The sequence below is a fragment of the Tenrec ecaudatus genome, chromosome 13 (assembly GCF_050624435.1).
Source record: "Tenrec ecaudatus isolate mTenEca1 chromosome 13, mTenEca1.hap1, whole genome shotgun sequence".
NCBI classification, from domain to species: Eukaryota; Metazoa; Chordata; class Mammalia; order Afrosoricida; family Tenrecidae; genus Tenrec; species Tenrec ecaudatus.
Window position 1 is genome coordinate 97397679 of NC_134542.1, and position 26998 is coordinate 97424676.

The 26998-nt window shown below is 43.1% G+C and overlaps 1 protein-coding gene across 5 annotated transcripts in view; it reads left to right on the forward strand.

The window, feature by feature from the left end:
- The window catches only part of ZEB2 (zinc finger E-box binding homeobox 2), a 141889-nt gene that overhangs the window by 105701 nt on the left and 9190 nt on the right, over positions 1-26998 (forward strand). For all 5 annotated transcript variants that reach the window (XM_075529848.1, XM_075529852.1, XM_075529850.1 and 2 more), the window contains 5 exons: positions 17364-17552; positions 18242-18456; positions 21127-21235; positions 22118-24084; positions 26205-26385. In XM_075529848.1, coding sequence (XP_075385963.1) covers positions 17364-17552; positions 18242-18456; positions 21127-21235; positions 22118-24084; positions 26205-26385 — 2661 coding nt within the window. The remainder of the gene's footprint in view (positions 1-17363; positions 17553-18241; positions 18457-21126; positions 21236-22117; positions 24085-26204; positions 26386-26998) is intronic.

The following is a 26998-nucleotide window of genomic DNA, read 5'->3' on the forward strand; positions in this document are numbered from 1 at the left end:
TGACTTAGTAATATTTATAATGTGTGTATGTAATGACAAAAACTGGCAAGCATTTTTTTCTCCTTTATTTGGTAACTGACTAGCATCTGAAATCATGTCTTCTTTTTTCCCCTCCTGCCTTGAATAGCAACCAGATAAACAATGAATGAAAACATTTGTCACTTGCTAACAGTCACTAAGGTACCTGCATTCTTCCTTTAAGTCAGGGTGTTCCTTCTGCGCAGGATCTGTAGGTGGTGACCCAAGTCATGCCTGCTACAGCTCCTGTCCTTTTGGGCCATAAATAAAAAATGGGGCCAATAAGAAAAACAAAACTCATGGTGCAAGAATGTACAATTTACTAGAAAACATACAGTCTCATTAGCTATTAAAATATAATGGGTCACTTACTGTGACCCAACAAAGACATGTATTCGCCATCCGAAAAACATAATGAGTAATGAATAGTCTTGGTCATTAAGGGCTTATATTCATAGGCAAGTTTAAAAAGTGATACTTCAGAATATTTTCTTGTATATATTTTGCCACAATTAAAAAACAATTACATTAATAATAATGAATACAAGGAAGAAGAAAATGTTCTAAAATTGGTTGTGTTAATGATTATACAACTCCTCTAGATATGATTAAACCACTGAGTAGTATGACATGTAGATGAAGTGCCGATAAAACTGTGTTTTTAAAAAGGTGGTACAAAAAATATTTTTAATGAAAAATGCATGTAAAATATTTTACACAGTTTGGAGGCATAAAACAATGCTAAATTGTTGCTAGCCACTGTTGTTAATACGGCCATTCTCTTACCTATAGTAATGTATGAATTAAAGTGTTTTATTTGAAATACAACATGCTTTGTGGATTCAAATAGTAAAGGTCCAATATTGAAAGGGTTTCTGATCGAGTGTACAAGATTGGTGATTGCAAAATATAAAGATAACTTACCAAGTCAAACCCACCGCCATCCAGTAGAGTCCACTCATAAGGATTCTACAGAACAAGGTAGAACTGCTTCTGTGGGTTTCCAAGACTGTCCCTCTTTGTGGGGTAAAAAGCCTCATCTCTCTCCTGCAGAACGCATGGTGGTCTCTAACTGATGACCTTGAGGTTAGCAGCCCAACTTGCAACCCACTACACCACCAGTGTTCCAAGGTGACTGAGGGGTACTGAAACTCGAGGAAAGATTTCCTTCAGGACCTGGGCTTGCTGAACATGTACAAGGAGAATGGTGAAGGATGGAGAAGAGTTGCGGATGGCTGGATCACTGAAGATGGTAGCCTTGGCAATGGACAGATACACATTTTAACAGAAGATCTAAAAAATGAAGAATGAGGGTAGACAGATTTGGGTTGGATTTAAAGTATTTCGAGAAGTTCACATCATATCAGTTGTATTCCCAAGTAGGAAAAATCAACATCATCCATTAGCAGTAAAGGATTGGAAGCAGAGACTAGAGAATTGTGTTGAGACTCACTGATAATCATTTTTTTAAAACCTATTCTGATGTGACAGCCTAGAACAAAGCTATGCAATTATTTCAGAATCTTTAGCCCTTGTTTGTTCTCTAGAAGCACAGAATTTGGGCTGGATTTTAGTTCAGCAAGGCTAGAATGATACAAGAATAAGGGGCAAAGATGAAAGCCAAGTCCCAAGTTCAGCCTAAGGTTGAATAAAACGGGAACAGAAGATGCAATGGACTGAAGGACATACAAGGGCTTAATTATTGAAGTCGGTGTATCAGGTTAACAAAAAACTGAACGATGAAGGAGGAGAGAAGACGACAGTCACAGTGTGACATTGCCAATCGTCCCAGGTTGGGTGTGGTGCTGAGATGCGCTCAACACGTACATTCTAGAGCCGTTCCGTGGTTCCAAGTCCAGGATTCCGTAGGGCTTTCTCTTTGAGCAAAGAACAGCAGCAGTCACGGCCTGGGGAAACCAACTCAGGGGATGTCTTCTTGCGCTGAACAACGACCCGGAGCACGGTGATGAAAGCGGATGACGGGACTTGTCAAACGTCACTGTCACCGAGCGGAGACTTTCAGCGGGTTGGGATGACTGCTCCCCTCCACGCTGCCTCTCAGTGCCGTGCGGTGGTTTACTCAGCATGCAGAGCTGACAAACAGGTTGTTTGTTGAATCGGTGAGTCAACGAATGAATGAGTGAACTAATGAAACAGAACGCTGGTTAGAAAACGACAGTGTGAATTCAGGAGCGCGCTGCCATCTCCTTTTGCTGTGCGTCAAGACAGATGACAGCAGGAAAGGGCTCTGCTGGAAAGGTCCGTGAGGAATGGGAGATTATCAAGAACTGACACCGTTTCATTTACTCTGAAGAAGTGGAACGCACAGAGGAGGATATCATTAAGCATGTGGGGGGATAAACAAGTAATATATGAAATGGGAAAGCAAAATGAACCGTGAATACATTTCTTTTTTGTTCTCCAGTCCTGAGCTAAGCTTGAGCCATTTCTTGTATAATAAATTACAATGAAATAACTAATCAAATGAATTAATAGGTAATAAAAACTCACCTTCGCAAAGTGTTTCAGGCTTCAGAAAGTTCTTCTCTGCAGAGTGCCTTTGAAACATGCTGAAAATTTAGGAAAATCCAAATTAGGGAAATATTGGCTTTAAATATTAGGTGAAAATTTTAAAAAATAGGTATTTGAGGAGAGGATTTGAAGAAACTGGGTGATGTTTTCTCTTTTTCACTATAGATCCAGTTTCTGAATCATCTAGTATACTGAAGAAGTGGATAGAATACAGGAAACACACACACAAACACATAAAGAGAAAAATGTTAAGGATTTATTATTGTATGTACATACAGAGATGAGCGTGTATACTACAGTAGACATCTTAATTGACTGTTCCCTATATAATGTTATGGCCTAATAGACCCATTTAGACACGTAGTGATACGATAGAGGAGACTAGAACTTCCCCACAGGGTTTCTAAAGCTATACTCTTTCAAGACCCAGATTGCCACACCTGTCTCCTGCAAAGAGGGTTTGAACCACCAGTCCTTTGGTGGGTTTGAACCACCAGTCCTTTGGTCAGCAGCCAAGCAATTAACCACTGCACCGCCCCAGCTCTGTACAGTATAACAATGTGGAATATTTAGAATTGCTTAGTGTCTTAACGATCTTCTCAGCATCTAGGGTCAACTCAAATTGGATCACTTAAAAGTAAAAACAAAAGACAAGCCAGCTGTTGAGTCCGCTGTGAACAACAGTGAGCCCATGTGTATCAGAGCAGAACTTTGTTCCACAGGATTCTCAATGGCTAATTGTTTAGAGGTTGGCCATCTGGCCTTTCTTACAAGGTGCAAAGGATGTTACTTGTTTGCCCCACCGAAGTATTGTATCAGATCCACTAGCTGTGCTGAAACACTGTCATTTTCAAAAGGATGGGTCTTCCTTCTGCCTCTCTCGCTCACGGACCCCCAGTCCCGCACACACATCGTGAGTCATTGCAGAAGGAGCTCAGGGAAGAGCCCGGGTATGTGAAATCCCCATCCAGCTCTCCCAGAAATGTGTTGTGTAACTTTTGTGTGAATCATTAACCTCACAGGATCTGAGTTCTCTCATCTGTTAAGTAGAAGAGACCACTCAACTAGACAAGTGTTCAGATTCCACGTCACACTTCCTTTTTATTTTTATTTTTCCTAAGGAAATTTTACTGGGAAATAAGAACAAGGAAAAAGAAAAAGCAGGAGCTGTTCCATGGGCATGAGACCAAGTGGTCATTGCGCGTTATCCCCCAGGCCCAGCTCCCTCACACTTGCACAGGATCCTGCGCGTAGGGGCAACTCACCCTTGGTTTCATGCTATGCTATGCTGAGATTCTTAGCAATTTTTCAGTAGACCCCACAAGTTAGGTAGCCAGTCCTGATTATACTTCATAAGTGCCTTAGGAGAATAGCAGAGTACAGCTAAGAAAGGGAGGGGAGAGAGGGGGTGTTCACCATGTGAAGCATCAAGTAAAAAGCATGAATTCTGCCCAGGTTTCACCCGTCCTTCCTGGGATACCTCCAGAAGAGGCAGAATCCCACGTGAAAATATCGACAGCCAGATGAGCAAGAAGCACTGGGGTGCAAGACACAGACCCTTCTCATTTGGTGACCTCAGCGTCAGGAAAGGTGTGCGTCGGGGCTGTGTTCTTTCACCACCCGTGCTCAGTCTGTACGCTGAGCAAAATCATCTGAGGAGCTGGTCTTCGTGGAGAACCCAGCATCAGGCTCCTTCACAGCCTCTGAGAGGCAGATGGCTGGCTGAAACTCTGCTAGACAAACCTTGCTGGCCAAAAGGGGAGACGGGAAGCATTTACTAGTGAAGGTCAAAGACTACAGCTTTGAAGGATTACACCTCAATATAAGGGGTGGGGGTGGGGTGGGGGGATCCTCACAACTGGCCCCGTAGGCAGCATCATGATACAATGGAGTTAAGACTGATTTGCCAACGGTTTCCTTTTGCTTGGCTCTGCGATCAACACTCCAGTAGCGTCGTGCATTAGGGACCTGGCTGCACTTTAAAAGTGTTCCACAGCAAAAATCACTTTGGGAATTAAAGTGCGCCTGACTCAAGACATGGCATCGTCAGTCCCCTCATCTGCATGCAAGAACTAGAGGACGAACAAGGCAGAGCACAGCAGCACCGGTCTCTCCGAATGACCCCACCCGTGAAGGCTAGTAAATATAAGAGAGATTGGCAGAAGAACCAACAAATCTGGACGAGAAGTCCAGCCAGAAGACTTCTTAGAAAGGGGGACGGTTGGGACTTCATTTAATCTGCGCTGGACATGCCATCAGGGGAGCCAGTCCCCAGAGAACGGTTCAGTGGAGGGTCTGCAGAAAAGAGGAAGCCCCTCCACAAGACGGAGCAGCACAGTGGCCGCGACAATGGGCTCAAACAGAGACTGTGAGGATGGCAGAGGACGGAGTGGCCGTTTATCCTGTTCCCCATAGTGTCATTATGAGTCGAAATCAACTCAGTGGCGCTACCAACAGCCAGGACAGGGTCAGCAGCCTAGCAAGCATTTATTTGAGCCTCCCTCGGTCTTAACAAATGCGGGCATTCCATCCTTGGCATAGGAAAAAGTGGGTAAGAGAAGAAGACGTTTTACACCTGTGTGTTACTAACAACTTCGCTTAATAACTTCCAATTCCTTTTATTACTCCTGCCTGGAGGTTTGAAAAAATTAAATTAGTCAACTTTCTTAGCTGAGTAACAGCAGCCACAGCGGTTTGATCAGGCAGCGCAGAGCGCGTGTACACTCACATTGTGTGATGCTAATCCATGGCACACGGTCAGCCTTTCTGATCATTCCACGTGTCCCCACATACTTAACCAGGAGGGGTCCGACGATGAGAAAGTCTGCCATCCTGGCTTGTGTTGTCATCTCCGTCACACTTCCATATTTTGTAAGAGTTTGGTCAGCCAGTCTGACATCTGTCGTGTAAATCGCCATTGAAATGAAGAAAGGGAAAAAAAATCATTAATTCCATTCAATGAGTTTTAAAAACAAAGCGGAGAAAGAGGGGTTCTGAAGAGTGTGAAATAGAAGTCGCACTTGGGAGGCTAGGTTGGAGGGTCATTTCAGACTGGAATCAGCGCGCACCAAGAAGAGCCGATCGCTCCCGCACTCGTGAAAGCTGCGGTTTTATTAGTTTTGCTTGCGATTGGGAGCAGCTGTCTCCCCTTCCCAGCAAGAGCTCCCACAAGAAATCACTGAAGTCCCCATCTTCCTGACTGTCTTCTTCACACAGTCAGCGCAAGGTTTTCCTTGTGACGCTGGCTGTGGCTTCACGGCACCTCCAAAATAATTTTTCTTCATCTGCGTATATGGTTCCCCCACCAAGAAGCTGTGCTGCTTCACGTTTTTTTTTTTTTTATTTAAAAGAATGCCGATAAAACATTCTAGGTGTAGCCAGAACCAAAAGAAAACAGATAAGGAAAAGCAATCCATCGGGACAACAGAATTCTGGAACTTTGAGGCAGATACCCCAGAAAGTACCTACTGACTCATTTTCCTGAGGAGGAAATGCAGATTCAGAAGCAGGGGTCCAGGAACTTCGAGTCCTGGGCTAATCGTCCCATTACTGAGCACAACTGAGTGCCATGCACTGTACTGGCCGAGGGCGCCACAACACTGGATAAGACAGGATTCCGGCCTGTGGTAGCTCCACACGCGATTACAATGCGGGTGGTTAAGTTCAATGACTGAGCTATGCAGATGAATTCAGAAAGTCCAGAAGGAGGCTCTGAACTCGGGTGAGGCAGTCTGAAGCAAGAGTACTTTTGTGCCGTTCCCCAACACTACATCACCGAGTGTCTTACTGAGCCTCCTGAGGTAGCGCGTTGAATTTCCAGAGTGGTGGATTGCAGATTGGGGATGCATTTGAATCACGTAAAGCGGTCATTAAAAAAACAAAACAAAACTGCTGATTCGGTAGGCCTAGAGTCCAATGACAAATACAAAACAAAACAAAAACCAAACTCACTGCCATCCAGTTTTCTCCGACTCATAGCGACCCTGTGGGACAGGGCAGAACTGCCCCTGTGGGTTCCTGAGACTGTAACTCTCTATGGAAATAGAAAGGCTGGCCTTACTCCCGAGTAGAAGCTGGTGACCACTCTGCCGCCAGGGGTCCTAGTCCTAGAGTAGCTTCTAGCAAATTGCTTTTGTACCGAATTCCTCGGTAGTGTTGATACCACTGGCCTGGGGTATCAACATTCTGAAAAGTGTTGTGTTCGAGCATTTTTAGGTGTGATGTCTTCCTACTAAAGAGCACTGGATTGCTGGGCAGAACCTCTTTATTTCATAAACCTAGAAACCAGACCCATTGTCATGGCGTCAATTCCTGCTCATAGTGACTACGGGAGAGCATAGAACTGACCCCAGGGGGTTTCCAAGGCTATAAGTCTTTATGGAGGCGGACTGCCGCGTCTCAGCTCTACAGCAGCTAGGGGATTTGAACCAGTGACCCTGTGGCTAGCAGTTGCGCACTTAACCGCTGCCCTATTAGAGCTCTTTTATTTCATAACCCCACTAAGAGTTGTTCTGATAATAAATCAATGTCAGAGCTTTCTATTACACAGAACTGTGAAAGATAATTATATATTATCTAACTTGGGAGTTAAAATCTAAAACAAAATATGGATGCTTTACCAATACCAATCTGTACCAATATATAGCAATCAAAATTGTGCAAGCATCTTTCAACTATATTTCTATATTTACAATCCCCTTCATACAAACTCTTAATTTAAAATTAGCCTCTGCCACTGACTGGGCTGCTTCCTGCTGCTGAGGGAGAGTTGATCCTGCCGCGAACTACAGATTCCCACCCCCTGCTCATTCTTCAACTCTCCTGTTCTCATTGGCATCTGAACACGTGTCTCTGGGAGAAAGCCATGTCAGAGCAGTGGTGGAGATCCTGGCCGAGAAGCTGGACTCAGAGAAGAAAACTTCTCTGTTGCTCTTGCTGACCCTTCGTGGGCTTTATGCGTGCCTCGGTCCCGGGCAGAAGCTCTGCTGCGCTGTCCGTGTAGCTGTGTCATGAGAAAAGATCTTCCTCTTCCTTTACAGTTGCTTTTAGATATCTAGTGCCGATATGTATTTTGGAAAGCCTTCTGCAAAGATGCAGACATGTGCTTTTCATGATGAACTGCTCATACTCCATCAATTCGTTAACATGGGATTGTTATACCTTGACAAATGCTGGGTATGTATTCCCCAACCAAAAAATTGCACCATAAAAGGACTAAATTGAAAATAATCTAAGCCACTGTTCGCAGGCAGACTGTCTTTCAAAAAGATGACAAATGCAGTTACCTGGAGCTACGATAGGTCCTGCAGGGCTCCTAACTTTGGCCCACTGAAGTGACTAGAGAAAAGATCATAAAATACATATATTCATTATATGAAAAAAGCGTGCGCATCCATGAAATCCTGATAGGTTGTTATTGCCCTTAAGCAGCACCCCTATAAAACAGAGTTGATCCGCCCCACAGGCTTTCCAAGGTGGAATCTCTATGGGAGCAGGCCACAGTCTCTTTGCTTACACAGACACGACTGAGTTGGAACAATCTGGAGCACACTTGTGTATATTTATTTATATGTCCAGATAGCTCCAGAGTAACAGCGTTTAATGTATATAAACATGAAAATCTATAAGCATGGAGATCACAAATGCAGGAAAAATATCACCAACACTGTTGTTGTCCCTCATTCCCGAACAAACTGTCTGGCCCTAGCAGGCCCTCAGCAGGGATTAAACAGAAGGATGGGTGGGTGGTTCCACTCAGTCTCTAACATGTCCTTGTTTCAACTTTTCTAGAGAGATAGTTCTCTTTCCAAAGGAATCCTTTCTTCGTATTTTAAAATAGCTTAGCATAATATTAAAGTACATTTCTTAATTTTTAAAACAAAAATCTTAAACATGGCATGCTATGTGAACATATTCTTGTTACAGAAAGAGAAACAAAGTAGCAAATGGCAAAATAGTAAAGAGAAAGGAACAGAAAGGCAGAAGGACTAGATACCACCGAAGTCTCACGGTCATAAGCCTGCTTATGAACACTGTATGAAGCACGCATGCACACACACGCACACACGTACACACGCACACACGCACGCACACACGCACGTACGCACACACGCACACACACACACGCACACGTATTAAAGTATCTTTGGGAAAGCATCTCAAAGCACCTGGATTACGGACACTAACTGATTTGGTGCCCAATATTGATTAATTATTTAGAGTTCTGTTAGGATTGCTTGCTTTTGGCAATAACTTGGGGGAAAGGGAATCATTTTTAAACTCAGTCCATATTGACATTTGCCCATCTCTACCCCCACAAAAGTCCATTTCTAAATAAAATGGGGATAAGATATTTATGAATGTAACATTACTAAACAACACTAGTCAGCTCAATATATTTAGAAGAATACATGGGTTTTTCTAACTTGAATGCTCTTACAAATCCACCCTAATAATATTAAAATATGTGTGATAACAAGGGAACATTTTTAATTAATGACTTTTTTTTTCCTTTTGGCTAGAAAAAATTTCCCTGACCGTAAGGCAGGGTTAGATATTTGCAAGGCATTATGGTAAATTTTAGGATGACATGTACAGTTTCTGAGGAGGTATGGAAAGAAATTACTTGGGGTTTCTTGTGAATTTTTGTTATGGTTTGAGCATAAATCCCATGCAAACACCCTTTGTAAGTTCTTCCAAGGGGACGAGGGAGCAACGAGGATTATAGAAAGAAAGAAAAGGGGATTCTTTAACTTTCTAGCAAAATGTCTACCTTATTCTTGTGTCTACCAGTCAGTATTACAAAATCAATGTGAAAACACAAAATACATATTTCCAAATGGAGTAAATAACGTTCAGCCTTCTCTATAATTTTGAGAATCACTAAAATGTAATCCTATCGTTTGTTCTAGTTCTGAATCCATTAGGATTGAGTTGTGTGAAACACAACACAAACTAATTAATACAGAAAAGTATATTTCTGTGGATCACTGGATCTTCAAAGGGGTGACAAGAAAGCCACTGGGATGGCAGGGGTGGAAGTTGGTGTCAAGAACAAGTAGCACTAGAAATGCACCCTTAGGAGGTGCCGTCTTGTCTCTGCTTTCCTGGGTCTGTCTGCTTCCTCGTCTCTCTCCGTGAATCTATGCTGCACCTTATAACTAGAGCCATTCAAACACACACACACACACACACACACACACACACACACACGAAGTGCCATTAGCATATGCTTTCTTTTTTAACAAAGTCCTATAATCAAAGGGAGGGAATCCACTGGTTACCTTAGTACCAAGCAATGATTTGCCATTCAGAATGGCTCACTTCACATACAGGTCAGTCAACTGTGACTAGGGGAGTAAGATCCCGTAAAGCATAGCAGCGCGCAGTTACCATGGGCTTGAACATAGGGGAGCGAGAAGCAAGGACCAGGGATGGGAGAAAGCTGTGATGCGAGGCTGGAAAAAGTGCAGGAATAAAAACACTCTATTCGTGGCATCTGGAACTCACGGAAGATGCCAATGCCAGCCCACTTCAGTGATTCTAGATATACCTCCCTGTCCTCGAGGCGACCCTACTGCACAGAGTGGAACTGCCCCGGTGGGTATCAGAAACCGGAACTCTTGCTACTTGTAGACATCTTCATCTTTCCCCCCTCGTGGTGCTGAGCGGCCCAATGTGTAACCCACTCTGTCACCTGGGATCCTGACTCTAGATTCACTGATATATCATATATATGTATATAGATGAGGGATATATATAGAGGACATATACTGATATACAGAATATAGGGTATCTATAGCACATGAAAAATTCTGATACAAAATAAATTTAAATGATCAAATGCTACCTTCTTTATGGAATGTTTAAAAATACTCGCCTGAGCCCTGCTCAATTCTTGGATATATTGATGATCACCACTGCCAGCTTATCATATACTTGCTCTCTCATTGCTTGCATATTAGAGTCTGAGTCTCAATATCAAGGGATTTATTCTTCCTCTAACTAGGGGACCTCTATAGCAAGATCAGTTTTAAGGATATAATATATTCCACAGCCATTCTGTACATGTTTACTGGGAGTTTACTGAGGTCTAAATCCTCCCAAGTGGACAGCCGATTCCTTCTTTGTAGCCTGCTCCTAGTTTGGAGGCTCGGCTGAAACCTGTTCATTTTGGGTGACCCTGCTGGTATGTGAAATACCAATGACATAGCTTCCAGCGTCACAGCAACACACAACCACATAGTATGACAAGCTGACCGGCAAGTGGTGGGACTTATCATGTTCAGATCCATAATCAATGCTCATAGAAGCAGCAGTCAAGAGAACAAACAACATTGCATCAGGTAGATCTGCTGCCCAAGACCTCTTGAAAGTGTTGAAAAGCAAGGATGTTACTCTGAGGACTAAGGCATGCTTTATCAACCCGTAGTATTTTTAATCATGTCATATAAATGTGAAAGTTGGTCATTGAATAAGGAAGGTTGATGGAGAATCGATGCATTTGAAATATGGTGCTGGCGAAGAACATTGAAAGTACCATGGACTACCAAGAGCACAACAACATCTGTCTTGGTAAAGAAGCTCATCCTTAGAGGCAAGGCTGGTGAGGCTTTGTCTCATGTACTTTGGTTATGGTTACAGGAGAGACCAGTCCCTGGAGAAGGATATCTTGCTTGGTAAAGTGGAGGGGCAATGAACAAGGTGGATTGACACAATGGCTCCCACCATGGGCTCAGACATAGGAAGGATGGTGAAGATATGGTGCAGGAACCAGCGTTGGTTCGCTCCGTTGTACATAGCTAGGGGAGTGGTGACGCAATGGCATAACAGCAAGAGCTTACTCATCTAGGCAACGGCCTCCATGCTAAAAAACAAAGATGAGCCAGATGTTCTTGTTGCTTTCAGGAGCACAGTTTGATACCTTTGTCTCCATCATACTTGCCCTAGAAATCTAGCTTGGCCAGATTTGATGTAGCAAGTGAATTGCCTCTCTGCACACCCAGAGTGTATCTAGATGCAATTTAGTTTGCCTATCCAGAAAAATCAGAATTTTTCCTTCCTTTTAAGCCAAAAAGGCTATTAATGCAAATCCAATTGAATTTGCATTTGATTACATTTCTGATGGAAACATTCATATGCAAATGAAAATTCTTGCAAAGATAGCCAGATAATTCAAATAGTTGCTGAAATATCAAGATAGAATTAGAACAGTAAATGTATATCTATCCATGTTTGCTAGGTTACTCTCAGGTCATCAAATGAACCCTGTTCTTGGAAAACAAAAATAAATCATAGCCCCAACATTTGACAACAGCCTTCAAGGACTCTGAGTCAGAAAAGAGTCCTTCAAGGACTCTGAGTCAGGAAAGCAATACTGCATAGCAATGAAATGAAGACTAGCACGGGTAAAATCAGACAGGTTCTAAATAACAGTTCATCTTGGACCCATCCGTCGGTTCCCCTTATCTTTCCTCACCATTAAAAATAAGATATGTGACAAATGCAAAGTCATACTGACCGTCTAAAACAATGAACCCGTCGTTTGGCAAGTTGGAAGTTCCTCCTTCGGAAAGCATCCACGGCACCAGGAGTAGACCAATAGCAAAAAGATCTGAACCAGTTTTCTATAGTCTTCGATAAAATTCATTTAAGAAAGGGCATAGGCACACAATATATAAAAATTGAATACACTACTGCACATTTCAAATCTATTTTGGGTGGTGGTGGTGGTAAATGTAGGTCTTTGAATCAGATTGTTTTTCTCCTTAAATGTAACAGAAGTTGCATTGGCCAAGGAGAAAGGCATGAGTTCACAGCACTCAGGAGGGTTAGCTACAAAGTATAATTCTCATGCGTTTCCTTTATATTTGATTCAACAGAGTTGTTCATAGTTTCAAGATGTTTTAGAAATCTAGTGTTCCTGGGCAAGGATCTTGGCTTCTCCCCCTTTGGCAAACCCGTTGTCCCAAGCCTAATTATTTTGCTTCTTAAGTAGCTCTCAGACTGAGCCACTTCTGTTCATTTCTATCATCAATATGTTCATCGTTTAGCCTGATCCATGACACAGTTTTTCTCTGCCCCTGCCCTTGCTGACACTGTAGTGTGAGTTATCTCCTTAAAGTAAAAATAGTCATATTCGTCCAACTTGCTTATTACTCTTCTTTGGCTTCATCTTTCTCTTAGAATACAGACCCAAGTCCTCCCGTGGTGCTTGCACTGTGCAGTTAGTCTGCGTGTCTGGTCAGTGTCTGCCCATCCACCCTCACTTACACAGTGTTGCTCTTCTAAACTTTCTGCCCCCAGGGCCGTCCTTTTAAATCCTGAAATTATCCCGGTTCCTCCGAGAACAAAGTTGCACAGGCTGCTCTTTCTCAGCTTCTAAAATCATTTACTTCACACACCTTCAAGCAGGCCTCCCTTGATGTGCTTGACACCATCAGGTCCTCCTGTTACTGCTTTCACGCCCCTCTAGAACTTTCTTTCATAACACTTCTGCTATTTTGCAATGCATTCTTCAGACAATACCTGTTTTATTGATCTCTCTTAGGTTCTCCTGAAGATCTTGAGACTAGATCTGTTTGGGGTTTTGCTTGCTTCCCAGAGCCAGGCATGCTGCCCATTATATCCATATTTGTAGAAATAATGGTTCCAGTTTCTGGGTGTGTGTTTTTTTTTCATCTATAATCACCATTCATTAACAGTGAAAGCCAAAAAATAACCCCAAACACCTAACTTTTTCCAACACAGCCCTGCTACAATTCGCCAGGTAGACTATGTATGGCAATAGCATAGTCTCGCCTATGGTAGAGAGGATGAGGGAAAGACGCTACCGGGACTGACACCGACTGCTCCGATGCACTAGGAAGGAGGCATGAGCCCATCATTACTTTGACCAGCAAAGAATTTTTTGTCAAGTTCCTTTTCCTTACCTCTCTTTCACTTCAGGGAAACTGCCACAGCTCCCCACCCAACTCTATTTTATTCATTAAAAACGTGTAACGCTTCAGAAGCCTTAGTTTGTTTCCGAAACACACCTAAAATTTCCAATATACAACTCTTGTCACACAAAGTATTAGAATTGCTGTGAGTGATTATTCATTTTATGGGAAGAGAATCATAACTACAAAAGTTAAAACCATGTCAAAATCACACCGCATCAGAGCCCGTCTCTTGTTCTCCCTGTGGTGAGCTTGCTTCATTGGAAGCTTTAAATGTTGAAGCGACAAACAGCCACATTCCGTGACTGCGAGGGAGGACATAGTGTTTTAGTTTGCACCGTAACCGAGGTGCCCAGTCAGTAACTGCTGTGCGAGCAGCTCTTGGCACCGGTGATCGTTTTCACAATGTGTCAGCATTCTAATTATTTCCACTCTGTTTGTTCTGTTTCCGTTGATCTAGCTTTCCTTCCTCTCTTTGCTTTCTCGTCTGTGATTCTGGGTGGACAGCTTGATCTCGTAGAGTTTGAGTGTTTAAGGGAGCACCTTATTCATAGAAGATAGTATTTGGCTGAAAGGGGTCCTCCAGAAATAGCTTCGGTTTCACGTTCGAAGGGTACTTTAGGGCAATTGTCTTGGGAGTTTCTCTAGTCTCTATTGGTCCAGTAGGTGTGGCTCGTGTTAGGCATTTGGATTTTGTTTGACATTTTGCTTCTATTGTATCCAGGATTCTACTCGTCCCTGGTCACCATGGTCAGAACTGGTAGCTGGGCACCATCTAGTTCTTTGGGTCTCAAATTAGAAGAGAGTGCAGCTTGAGTGCATCCGTCCTGGGGTTTAGTTTCGTCTTTGGGTTTTGGTCTCCTTCGTCCTTCCTTTGCTCCATATAAGTAGAGACCTGCTTGTATCTGGTTGTTTCTTTGGTGGCCACTTGTAAGCTTTTAAGACCCCAGATGCTACTCACCAAACTACAATGTAGAACATGATCTTGATGTACAATGTTAGGCCAATTGACTCAGCAGTCCTCTTAGGATATAATCTGAGGCCTTTCAACTCAATAAAACAATCCCGAGGGCTATGTAGAAATCCCTAGGAAGTCTCTAGGAACCCTGGAGGTGTAAGGGTTACATGTTGGGCTGCGATCCGCATGGTTTGCAGTGTGAAACCACCAGCATGCCTCTGGGAGGGAGACTGGGCTTCTACTTCCGTAAACAATGACAGCCTGGGAAATCCGCAGGGGGTCGTTCTGAGTCATCATTGACTTGATGGCAGGGAGTGAAAGGAAGTCTCTGACTGTGCCCCCTCTGTGCATCTTTTGTTTTGTGTGGAGCAATGAGAACACAGGACACACGGATATATATGTACGCTCATGTACTTGCATATGTCTTCCTGTACATATCCGTGTACATAATCACACACGTGGATTTTGGTTGTTTTTACTGTTGTTTCAGAACTGTATGTGCATTTACCAAAATTGTCCCTTTTTCTTGCTTACTTCTTGGTGTCTTGATTTACCTGGCAAGCACTGACTTCACCTGTATTTGGTCTTGCCTTGTCTACTATCTAGAAAGTGTTTTCTCCTCCGTCTCCCTCCCACCTCCGATAGCCATCACATGACGTTGCTTTCTTCTGTCTCTCTCTTCTTGACTTTCTATAATAGTGGTGCCAGGCAATATTTATCTTTTTTTGTGAAGGTAATATTTATCCTTTGTGATTGAGCTATTTCACTCAAAACGATGTCCTCCAGGTTCATCCATATTACTGGAGGCTTTGAGAACTCATCATTTTTTATTGCTATACAGCATTACGTTGTACATAGGGGCCACATTTTGTTTCCCTGTTCATCTATTGGTGGCGCCATGGCAGTTCCCATCGTTTTGCTACTGTGGCCTGTGCTACCATGAACACAGGTGCACATATATATGTCCCCATCACTTTTACTCAGCCCCTAGGTTATATACCTGGGATTGCTGGATCTTTAGGGGCTTCTATCTCTAGCTTTTGGAGGAAACGTCATACTATTTTCCATAGTGACTGGTAACTTATTAACATAGACAACAGAGCTCTGTTCCCTCCACCACCTCCCCAGCATTTGAATTTTTGTATTGTTTGCCTGTATCTTTGCCATTTTTTGCGGGCGTTTGTGGCTTAGCTTTGCCACTCTCTGGTGGCCAGTGATGGTGAGCATCTTTTCGGGTATTTGCTGGCTCCTGAAGGTCCATTTCAATGAAGTGTCTGTTCAAGTCCTTAGCCCATTTTTCATTGGGTTGTTTGTCTTTCTGTTACTGTAGTTTTCTATATAGTTTTAAGCCCATAACTTTTCAATAACGTCACACTTGCATCTCTAGGCATATCTGCCCTTTAGCATCCGTCTCAAACAGCATAGTCCTGGCAGCCTGTGATATTGTGAGAGTGGGTTAAAAGCATATATTTAGCAACAGGATGTTTCTGTGGTTAGGAACGTTAAGTTGGTGGACAGTAAAGAAATTAAATATACTTTTGTTCAAGGAAAAGGAAGTTTTATATAGATTATTAAAGAAGCTTTAGTTTACGGAATGCCTTAGGCATATGGTCATTCGAATTTAGTTCTCTGTTTAAATCTCCACTACATTTTTAAAAATCCATTTCATTCTTGATGAATTATGCAGAACAGTTGCTGTTGTTGTTGTTGTTAGGTGCGGGTAGAGCGATTCCGACTCACGGCAACACTGTGCACAGCAGAGTGAAACACCGCCCGTTCCCACGCCATCCTCAGTTATTCTTATGTCTGAGCTCATTGATGCAGCCCCCGTGTCAGTCCATCTCATAGAGGGCCTTCCTCTTTGATTGCCCCTCCACTTTACCTGGAAGATGCCCTTCTCTAGGGACTGGTCTCTGCGATAACATGCCCAAGGCACTTGAGGCAGTATCTTGCCATCCTTGCCCCTAAGGAGGCTTCTGGCTGTACTTGTTGCCATATGGATCTACTTGTTCTGCCGGCAGTCTACGGTACTGCCAATATTCTTTGCCAACATATGTGGTTCAAATGATTTGATTCTTTTTTGGTCTTATTTTATCAATGTCCAACTTCCACATGCATTGCGACGAGGCCTTTGACAATCCCGTGGTTTGAGTCAGGCGTGGTTTCATCCGCAAAATACCATCCTTGCTTTCCAGCACTTTAAAAAGATCTTGTTCCGAAGAATTATCTAAAGCGATGTGTCGTTTTCTCTCTTGACTGCTGCTTCCACGAGCATTGATTGTGTATCCAAGCAAGACAAAATCCATTACAACTTCAGAGTTTCCCCCAATTATCATGATGTTACTTTTGGTCCAGTGGTGAGGATTTCGGTTTTCTTGACATTGAGTTGTAATCCATACGGATGATTGCAACAATCGATCTTCATCGGCAAGTGCTTCAAGTGCTCCTCACCGATAGCGATAAGGTTGTGTCACCTGTGGACTACTGGTTGCTAATAAGCCTTCCTCCAATCCTGATGCTACAGTGTTCTTCATGTAGTCCAGCTTCTCTGATCACTTGCTCAGCCTACAGATGACACATATATGGTGAGGAGATACGACCTCGGCACACACTTGTCCTGATTTGAAGCCACCCAAGGTTCTCCTGGCGCAACTGCCTCGTGAGCCATGTCCGGGAATAAATAAGTCAAACGTGCCTAGCTCGCCTTAGAAGCAAAAGGTCCTCTTTTTTACATAGATTATGGCCCAAGGCCATTATTTAACCAATCTCTGGTCATCCGCCGCACTTGGTACAAGTAAACCAGGTACTGGCCGTCTTATTGCAAGTCAGCATTTCTTAATAATCACCATGTCAACGGACTCGGGCTCCTAGCAGGAGGCCCCGATCAAACAATTCTTCTCTTTTTATGATTTCAGGAAAGAATGCAAATTGCACTGCAGACTTTGAAGAATACTTTGCCAAAAGGAAACTGGAGGACCGCGATGGCCATGCGGTCAGCATTGAGGAGTACCTTCAGCGCAGCGACACGGCCATTATTTACCCAGAAGCCCCCGAGGAACTGTCTCGCCTTGGCACTCCAGAGGCCAATGGGCAAGAAGAAAATGGTGAGGCTGGAATTCATTTTTAGCCACTACACTGACCTCTGCAGCTGTTACAATTATAAATGCACTACATGCCTGGGTGTTTACCTTAAAATTTGAAGAACAGCTGCAGAGGCATGGAATTTCATGAGCAAAGATTAGAACTGTAATTTTAGGGTATTGTGAATTTTTTTGTCAGCAAATTTGTGTCATTTGTACATCCAATAAAGAACAAGTACAATTAGAGCCGATTTCTAAGGGATAAAAATATCTAAATGTATTCCTCTTTCTGAAATATTTCACTTTTGAGCACGAGGGGGAGGGGGGAAAGTTGAGCGCGACTGACCCTAACCTTTTGTTGGTCTTCACCAGCCCCTAAAAGGGGCCCCCACACTTGGAGTTCCCGAGTAACATGCGACTACAGATTTAACGCAAACTGCCAGTCACTGAAAGACAACCTCCTCATTTATTAGCTATTTGAATCCCCCCACCCCGCCCCCAATAGCTCGAGTAATTAATTAATCCTGGAGCGCAGTGTGAGCTGATTCCTCCGCGTCCACCCTGGGTGTGCGCGGGGCTGGGTGCAATGATGGCACTCTGGTCGAGCAGATGCAGCGATTCCTGTCATACCAGCCCGGGCAGACAGCCCATTAGCTGCCATTGATTGACTGACCTTTTGGCCTGCGTCTCTCTCCCTGCTCTCCCGGCCCCAGACCTGCCACCTGGAACTCCAGATGCTTTCGCCCAACTGCTGACCTGCCCCTACTGCGACCGGGGCTACAAGCGCCTGACATCCCTGAAGGAACACATCAAGTACCGCCACGAGAAGAACGAGGAGAACTTTTCCTGCCCTCTGTGTAGCTACACGTTTGCCTACCGCACCCAGCTCGAGCGGCATATGGTGACGCACAAGCCAGGGACGGATCAGGTGGGGGGCTGGCTTTAAGTGATTTCTTTCTATAATAACCCCTTAGAGAAACGATATTGCTTTGATTGGCAATCATTATTAATTTTTCATGGCATTTTGAAGATGCAGATCTTTTAATGGTAATAGCTTTAATTGAGGTCTAAATGATTTTTTGATGGTCTCTTCTAATATGATTTAATAGTCTTATGTTCACGATCGAATGAGTGTGTTAATTTCTAATTTAGAAATTTTATTTGCACTTTAACTTGACTTTAGTTTCATTTTTATGTTCCACAAAAAAGTGAATGAAATGGTAGCATTTTAATTATACATTATTAAACATCTCAGCAATTTTAATTCCATTTTTCACCTAGTTTTACTTCAGAAAAAAAAAACTTTTTTTTCTTTTTTTTGCCATCTAGGATCCAAGTCTTAGCAAAGGAGGGTGTTTCTTTTTTCTCTTATAACACCTTCTGTTGCTGAATGGTGTTTTTCCAGGCTGCTGCTACCAGTGTATGAAATCCAATTAAGTGCTTTCAAGAAAATTGAAAAGGCATAAAATATATATATGTATATATATGTACATGTGTATGTATGTCCACATATCTAATAAACTGGATTAACACCAAAATGTTGAATGTACCATTAAAAAAAAAGTCCTTTATATGGCTACGGGTAGCTAAGTGCTCCTACCTGCTGGCTCACTCATCTAAAAAATAAAAGCCCCACCTTGAACTGGTAAGCACAGCTTCTGAAATCCGTGAATAAGGACTGGTTGGGACGGCTTCCCGGTGTCCCTTAAATGTTTTTAGCACAACTGCTGTGCTGTCTTCCTGGGAGAATTGACTCTGCACATCGTCAGAGGGATGTATTGGGATATGGGAAAATGGCGTGCCTTAAGTCAAAATTCCTGGCCTGACGGATCTGGAATCACCCTATACCAGCCTCGACACCCTATCTCTTTTAAAAAAGACTGACCTGGATTTCCTTATATAAAATTCTTAGGTGGTGGTGGTTTTTCTCTAATGGGCTTAAATTTCTCGGAGAAGAAGGAAAGCATGAGAATTAGCAAACCATCAGAACAATGGTGATCGTGCTGAATGATGGGGCTGCATTCTTTTAAGGGAGCAGCTCGTGTAAATCATTCCATTTCGATCTGATTGGGCTTGCGACTTGAACGTTTGTTTCCAAGTTCAGTCACTCGATAAATAAATAAATAAATGCCGGCGCCGCTACGCTTATGTAACAGTTTATCTCCCCTTGCTCATAGGCACAAAAACTCTAGGAAAAAAAGGGGGGAAGGGGGGCCTAGAAATGTATTTGGCATAACTGCTTTAAATTTCACATGCAGAAGTGTGATTGTGTTGGCGCATTATGCATGGTAGCTTTGGTGTTGAAAAGTCCCCTCATTTGCTCCTGGCATTTACAATTAGTAAATTAAAATGATTGTATCATATTAACAGTGGCACAACTAAAGTTTATAGTCGTCCTCTGAGGGCTGTGGGGGAGACAAAGCAGCTGTTGCTGTTTGTTTATGCAACTCAGCAACATATGAGCGGGGGTCCCTCAATGGCGCTCGGCGGGCTGGGCTCTGCTTGATCTTTGAAGGTTGCTGCTGTTTGAACAAACCTCCCTGTGTCCCATGTAACACCATCTGTCTCACTAGGAATGTGGGAAGATTCAGCACACCCTAGCAGTTGTCCTACCGTTTCTGGGCTGTCTTTTTGCAAGAGGCTTTTGTGTCGCTGCTGCATGAAAAAGGCTGACCTCCTACCTTGGGCACCCAGAGCGGATGGCTATCTTTCCTTTGTGTCTCTCCGGAGTCTAGATTCACCGATTCCCCCACGTGTTAAAAAAGGCCCGCTCTGTTGGATGGCAAGCTCTCAGCCTTTAGCTTGTCTTTTCCAGCAAACTTTTTGTGCTTCCTACCCCCCGAGTCCCCCACTCAAAAGGAAACCTCAGAGTCGGAGAGGTCTTTCCCCACTGGCCTGAAATAAAGCTGTTCACCCAAGATGCTGTCCCCGGTGTGCGTTAGGGCCTCAAATCCACTAGGCAACGCCTCGGGGAAAACAGGGCTTCCCTCTGCCAGTAGCGCCCGTGCAAGGGGTGTTGAAGCACGCTTAGGGTGCCATGAAATATCGACAGGCGGGTTTGGGTTTGTGTATGTTTTGGGGCGGCGGGGTTTTCCTTCATTCTTTACATTTAGGACGGCCTCTGCTGAAATCATGCCAACAACCAATACAAACATTTCATACGACTGTGTGCGGGGGCACTTTGGAGACGAGTTAGGATTTCCAGCAAAATGTTTATTTTCCCCTTGGCCAAATAGGTGCATACTATCGGGGAAATCTCCCCATTTTAAATGTTGCAGAAAACACCAAGAACCACAAACATCTTTACAGTCACACTTTCTCGTCTCCACAGGCTCAAAGAATCATTTTGGAGAAAAGGCCCCTGAGAGAATTCTAGAGCAAATGAAGGTTGCTCGTGGGAAAGCACCTTTTGTTTTGTTTCGGTTTGGGTTCCAATGTTATTTGCCAATATTATCACTTTCATGGCAACTCTGAAAGGCTGGGCAGAGAAATAAACATGCACGCAAACGGAAAAAATCGGGAACCACTTAAAATATTTGTAACAAATTTTCTTGGCTCCTCCTGCCCAAATCTGATGGCTGTCTTTTCCCGTTCGTAGCACCAAATGCTGACCCAGGGAGCAGGTAATCGCAAGTTCAAATGCACAGAGTGCGGCAAGGCCTTCAAATATAAACACCATCTGAAGGAACACCTGCGAATTCACAGTGGTGAGTAGCAGAGGGGCCCGTGTTTGTATTTGCATCTTGTTGAATTACAGCAGTTTGTAAAGATTGTTTAAAATGTGCCCAGTTCTGCTTGTAGCCTTCTGGAGCCAATCTTTTCTTTCATGAGCGATGTGTACCTGACCTGTGCTCCTGAGACTCGTGACCCCCCAAGAGCTCTGTCTTAGAGAAAGATGGAGCAGTTCCACGCCTTAAAAACTGCAAATGCTTTTGACGTGTCACCCAACCTAGAGGCTCACTGTTTCGCCTTAACAAAACCCCTCCTGAAGAAACTCAACTGGCCAAAAGCACAAGGAAATTCATTTTGGTACCTGACCATGAGGGCAAACGGTGAAGCCTTTTTGATAGGACCTTGAGTCCCTTGATTTCTGAGAGCTGTGTGTGACAAAGCAGACATCCGACCACTGGGATTGTGCCTTTATAACTAGCGTGATAGCTGTGCCAAGCATTTTATTACCAAATTGGATGCTATTCAAAGGACTAGTTGGATGGGTAGAATCAATGGGATCTACACAGAGTTGATTAAAGACACGGCTCCACTTCCCTTTAAATACTGTGACATCTTTATTGTGCTATTGACCACACATTAATCTGACACTCTGTTTAAATGGGAGGCTGCCGATGGCAAGGCAAGATTTGGGATCTTGCCTGAAAAAGGCATAGACAACCCCCACCACCCACTGCTAACATCTTGAATGATGTCCTCCCTGGGTAGATAAAGCCGAGAAACCGTTATGGTCAAATAATTCTAATCTGAGCCCCTAGACTGCAGAGGCGCTCCCATTGTATTCTTGTCTTGTCTTGGGGGGCAGATGCAAGCACTCCCTACAGAGAGGAATGTAATGTTCATTCTAATTATCATTTTAGGTGAAAAACCATACGAGTGCCCCAACTGCAAGAAACGCTTCTCCCATTCTGGTTCCTACAGTTCACACATCAGCAGCAAGAAATGTATCGGTTTGATCTCTGTCAACGGCCGGATGAGAAACAATATCAAGACGGGTTCTTCCCCTAATTCTGTTTCTTCTTCTCCCACTAACTCAGCCATCACCCAGTTAAGAAACAAGTTGGAGAATGGAAAACCACTGATTATGGCTGAGCAGACAGGCTTGCTTAAAATTAAAACAGAACCACTAGACTTCAATGACTATAAAGTTCTTATGGCCACACACGGGTTCGGTGGCGCGGGTCCTTTTCTGAACGGTGGGCTTGGCGCAAGCAGCCCTTTGGGAGTTCACCCGTCTGCGCAGAGCCCGATGCAGCACTTAGGTGTAGGGATGGAAGCCCCTTTGCTTGGATTTCCCACAATGAACAGCAATTTAAGCGAGGTACAGAAAGTTCTGCAGATTGTGGACAATACGGTTTCCAGGCAAAAAATGGACTGCAAGGCGGAAGAAATCTCTAAGTTGAAAGGTTACCACATGAAGGATCCCTGCTCTCAACCTGAGGAACAAGTCGTTACTTCTCCTAATATTCCACCTGTAGGTCTTCCAGTAGTGAGTCATAATGGCGCCACCAAGAGTATTATTGACTACACGTTGGAGAAAGTCAATGAAGCCAAAGCTTGCCTCCAGAGCTTGACCACTGACTCAAGGCGACAGATCAGCACCATAAAGAAAGAGAAGCTACGTACGTTAATCGATTTGGTCACTGATGACAAAATGATGGAGAACCACAACATATCCACTCCATTTTCCTGCCAGTTCTGTAAAGAAAGTTTTCCTGGCCCCATTCCCTTGCATCAGCACGAACGGTACCTTTGTAAGATGAATGAAGAGATCAAGGCCGTCCTGCAACCTCACGACAACATAGTCCCCAGCAAAGCCGGAGTTTTTGTTGATAATAAAGCCCTCCTCTTGTCATCTGTACTTTCTGAGAAAGGAATGACAAGCCCCATCAACCCATACAAGGACCACATGTCTGTACTTAAAGCATACTACGCTATGAACATGGAGCCCAATTCTGATGAGCTGCTGAAAATCTCCATTGCGGTGGGCCTTCCTCAGGAATTTGTGAAGGAATGGTTTGAGCAACGGAAAGTGTACCAGTATTCAACTTCCAGGTCACCATCCCTGGAAAGGAACTCCAAGCCGTTAGCTCCCAACACCAACCCTCCCACGAAAGACTCTTTATTACCGAGGTCTCCCGTGAAGCCCATGGACTCGATAACATCACCGTCTATAGCAGAGCTGCACAACAGTGTAACAAATTGTGATCCTCCTCTCAGGCTAACGAAACCTTCCCATTTCACCAATATCAAACCGGTTGAAAAATTGGACCACTCCCGGAGTAACACTCCTTCCCCCTTAAATCTTTCCTCCACATCTTCGAAAAACTCCCGCAGTAGTTCTTACACTCCAAACAGCTTCTCTTCCGAGGAGCTCCAGGCTGAGCCTTTGGACTTGTCGTTACCAAAACAAATGAGAGAACCCAAAAGTATTATAGCCACAAAGAACAAAACAAAAGCTAGCAGCATCAGTTTAGACCACAACAGTGTTTCTTCATCATCTGAAAATTCAGATGAGCCACTAAACTTGACTTTCATCAAGAAGGAGTTTTCGAATTCAAATAATCTGGACAAAAACACTAACCCAGTGTTCGGCATGAATCCATTTAGTGCCAAACCTTTATACACAGCTCTTCCGCCACAAAGCGCATTTCCCCCTGCCACTTTCATGCCACCAGTCCAGACCAGCATCCCTGGGCTCCGACCATACCCAGGACTCGATCAGATGAGCTTCCTACCACATATGGCCTATACCTACCCAGCTGGCGCAGCTACTTTTGCTGACATGCAGCAAAGGAGAAAGTACCAGAGGAAACAAGGATTTCAGGTAATGGGCTCTATCATTTGGGTCAGACTAGAGAAGGGGAGAATCGCATAGCTCATGTGCATGCAGGAAAAAAGAATATTAGCGGAGGATTCGCGTGCTGTGTTTTCAGCAGCAATGGAAGAGTTTGTCTTACCTTGAGCAGCAAAACTGAGTGAGCTAGAAAAATAAATGAAATTCGGTACTACGTAAGCATATTTACTTGTTCCGAAAGATAAGGGAGCAGTCAATATTTATGAGAGTAAGTCAAAGCATTGCTACTAGGGTGCCAGCTCATGTAGGGATGGGTTTATTCCAAAGAAGGCGTGTGTGGATGTGATCACGTATGCGATCAGTGGATGGCTGCAGGCAAGCCGTCTCAGTCATCTGCTTGTCTGAGTCTCCTTGGAGAGCCTTTTAAAAAGATCTCATCCAAACACAGCTTCTCAAGGGATCTGCTGGGCCAGGTAAAATCAAGTCAGAATGGTCCGCTCAAGAAAGTATGGCCCCTGCTTTTCAGCCTTCTACAGGGGTGGTCTCAATAGATTTTTCTCAAAGGATACAGAATGATCATTAAGCCTTATTATGAAGAGATTTTAAGAAAACGGCATTGACGAGGAAAAGGCCAGGGACGGTGCCCAGGGCAAGTTTCCACCCAATCGGAATGATGCACCTGCTCATTCTGCGAAGATTGCCAGGGCAGTCCTAAGAGACTTTTGTTGGGAAAGCTTACCCCACCACCCTACAGCCCTGGTCTTGACACCTGAGGTTGCGATTTGGTTCCCCAAATTCAAACACCATTTAAAAGGAAGGCGATTTGCGTCCCTGTAGGATCCCAAAACTGCCGCTTGATGTGGTGTGAATTGAAGAACACAGACTTCGTTTGGGAAGTGTTAGAGAGATGGACAAGTCGCTTTTAGACGGGCAAACGCATGGAGAGAAGAGAGGTCGAGAAACAATAGACTCACGCTTTTAACATTGTTCAATACTGCGTTTGTAGCAATCGTTTTTGACTTACCTTCATACTTTTTTAATGTATTTCATCATCAGCTTTTAGAATTGGACATTGAAAACACTCAGTGGAACTTACATTGATCCTAAAAATTAATGAACACTTATAACAGTTTCATGATTTATACATTTATGAATTTGCGATCATAGACAAATGCTCGTATGCACTTATTAGTGTAAGTATATTTTAAGAGAGAATAGTTTATTTTAAAGACCATTGAAATTTTTTGTGCATTCTATGTAACTTCTTCTGTAGTTTTCAAATAAGTCAATAATGTGTGTTTTCAAATACAAAATACAGATCTGCTCTACATAATGGGCCATGATTCCTGTTTGCAAACTAGAAGCACAAGCAGCAGTGTGCCTCAGTAACAGCGGATCCAGTATTCCAATTTACAGTACATCCACCCGCTTTGTGAATGTGCTTAAGCCTCTTTAATCTTCTCCAATATTAATTAGTGCAAACGAAGTCTAAGAAAACTGAACTGTAGGCTAGCAAATGGAAATGTATGTTCTCATGCAAGTTTGCACTCCTTTGGATCAAGACAAAATAAATATCAAGAAATTTAATAATTTACTGATCCACATTCATTATTGCTTAATGCTGAAGGCTGTTTTAACATAGATAGAACATTGATAAAAAGTGTTATTAATATTCCCTATTTCAAATTAGAAAATTAAATATAAAAATATAGCTCGAGGCCTTCAGTTGGTAGACATACATTTAAATAGATTGCATAATAATAACATTTTGTACCTAAATATAAAATTCAATTAAAATGAGTCTTCTACAGCCACAGATCATTTCTAAAGTTATGGGGGGAAATACACAAATTCAGATCTACAGTTTTTACTCAGGGCTATGTTCTGGCAAAAAGAAAAGAAAGGGCAGTGGGCCAATGGTTCTTTTTCTCACCCAGAAAGGTGAGTATATAGCACCAAAGGCAGATGAGACTCATGTGGTTGTTGACATGTGCGCCCTCACATAGATAGTTCATGGAAAAGACATGTAAAAAATTGGATTGATTAATAGCAGTCAACTTTTGAGATTCTCCAAATGTCAGCCTGTGTGAAGTTGCTCAGTGTGAACCCCAAGAGGAGAGACTGTGTTGAACTATGTGATTATATCACAGGGAGAATTGCTTGATGGAACACAAGACTACATGTCAGGCCTAGATGACATGACGGACTCCGATTCCTGTCTGTCTCGAAAGAAGATCAAGAAGACAGAGAGTGGCATGTATGCATGTGACTTATGTGACAAGACATTCCAGAAAAGCAGTTCCCTTCTGCGACATAAATACGAGCACACAGGTATGAGTGACTTTGACTAGCTAGTTAGAGCTTCCCGGCCTGCTGTACATTTCATAATATTTAACGAGGACACTTGTGCAACATAAGATGTAGCATATGCTGATACCTTCAACAAGGAAGAAATAATGCTCCTCCCTAGCTCAGTAGGGCTTTCCGGTTGCCCGTTTATTGGATCATTCATGTGTTTATGAATGTGCTTGCCTTCTTATCTTTTGGAGTTAATCTGTAAGCCTAATTTACATATCATATCAAAGGAATATTTAAATGGCCAGGGCAATGAAACAGCATGACACAAGCCTGTTATTGGAAATATCTTCAAATTCTTAACGCTGTGATGAACCTGTGTGTGTAAAAATGTAATAAAATCTTTAGTTTTATCATCCAAATATCAAATGAGCTACTATTGGAGAGTGATTTTATTTGGTTTTCCTACATTGACCGCATTTTGAATAAACGAAAAGTTTTAGTACTGTGAAAGAAAGTAAAATAAGAGGCCAAATGAGCTATGGAAACCACCAATATTTGGAAGACTGAAATAAAACTTTCTAAATTTAATTAGCGTAGTTCCAATTCATGCATTACTAATTAGGACCAGTTATACAGAATTGACAAG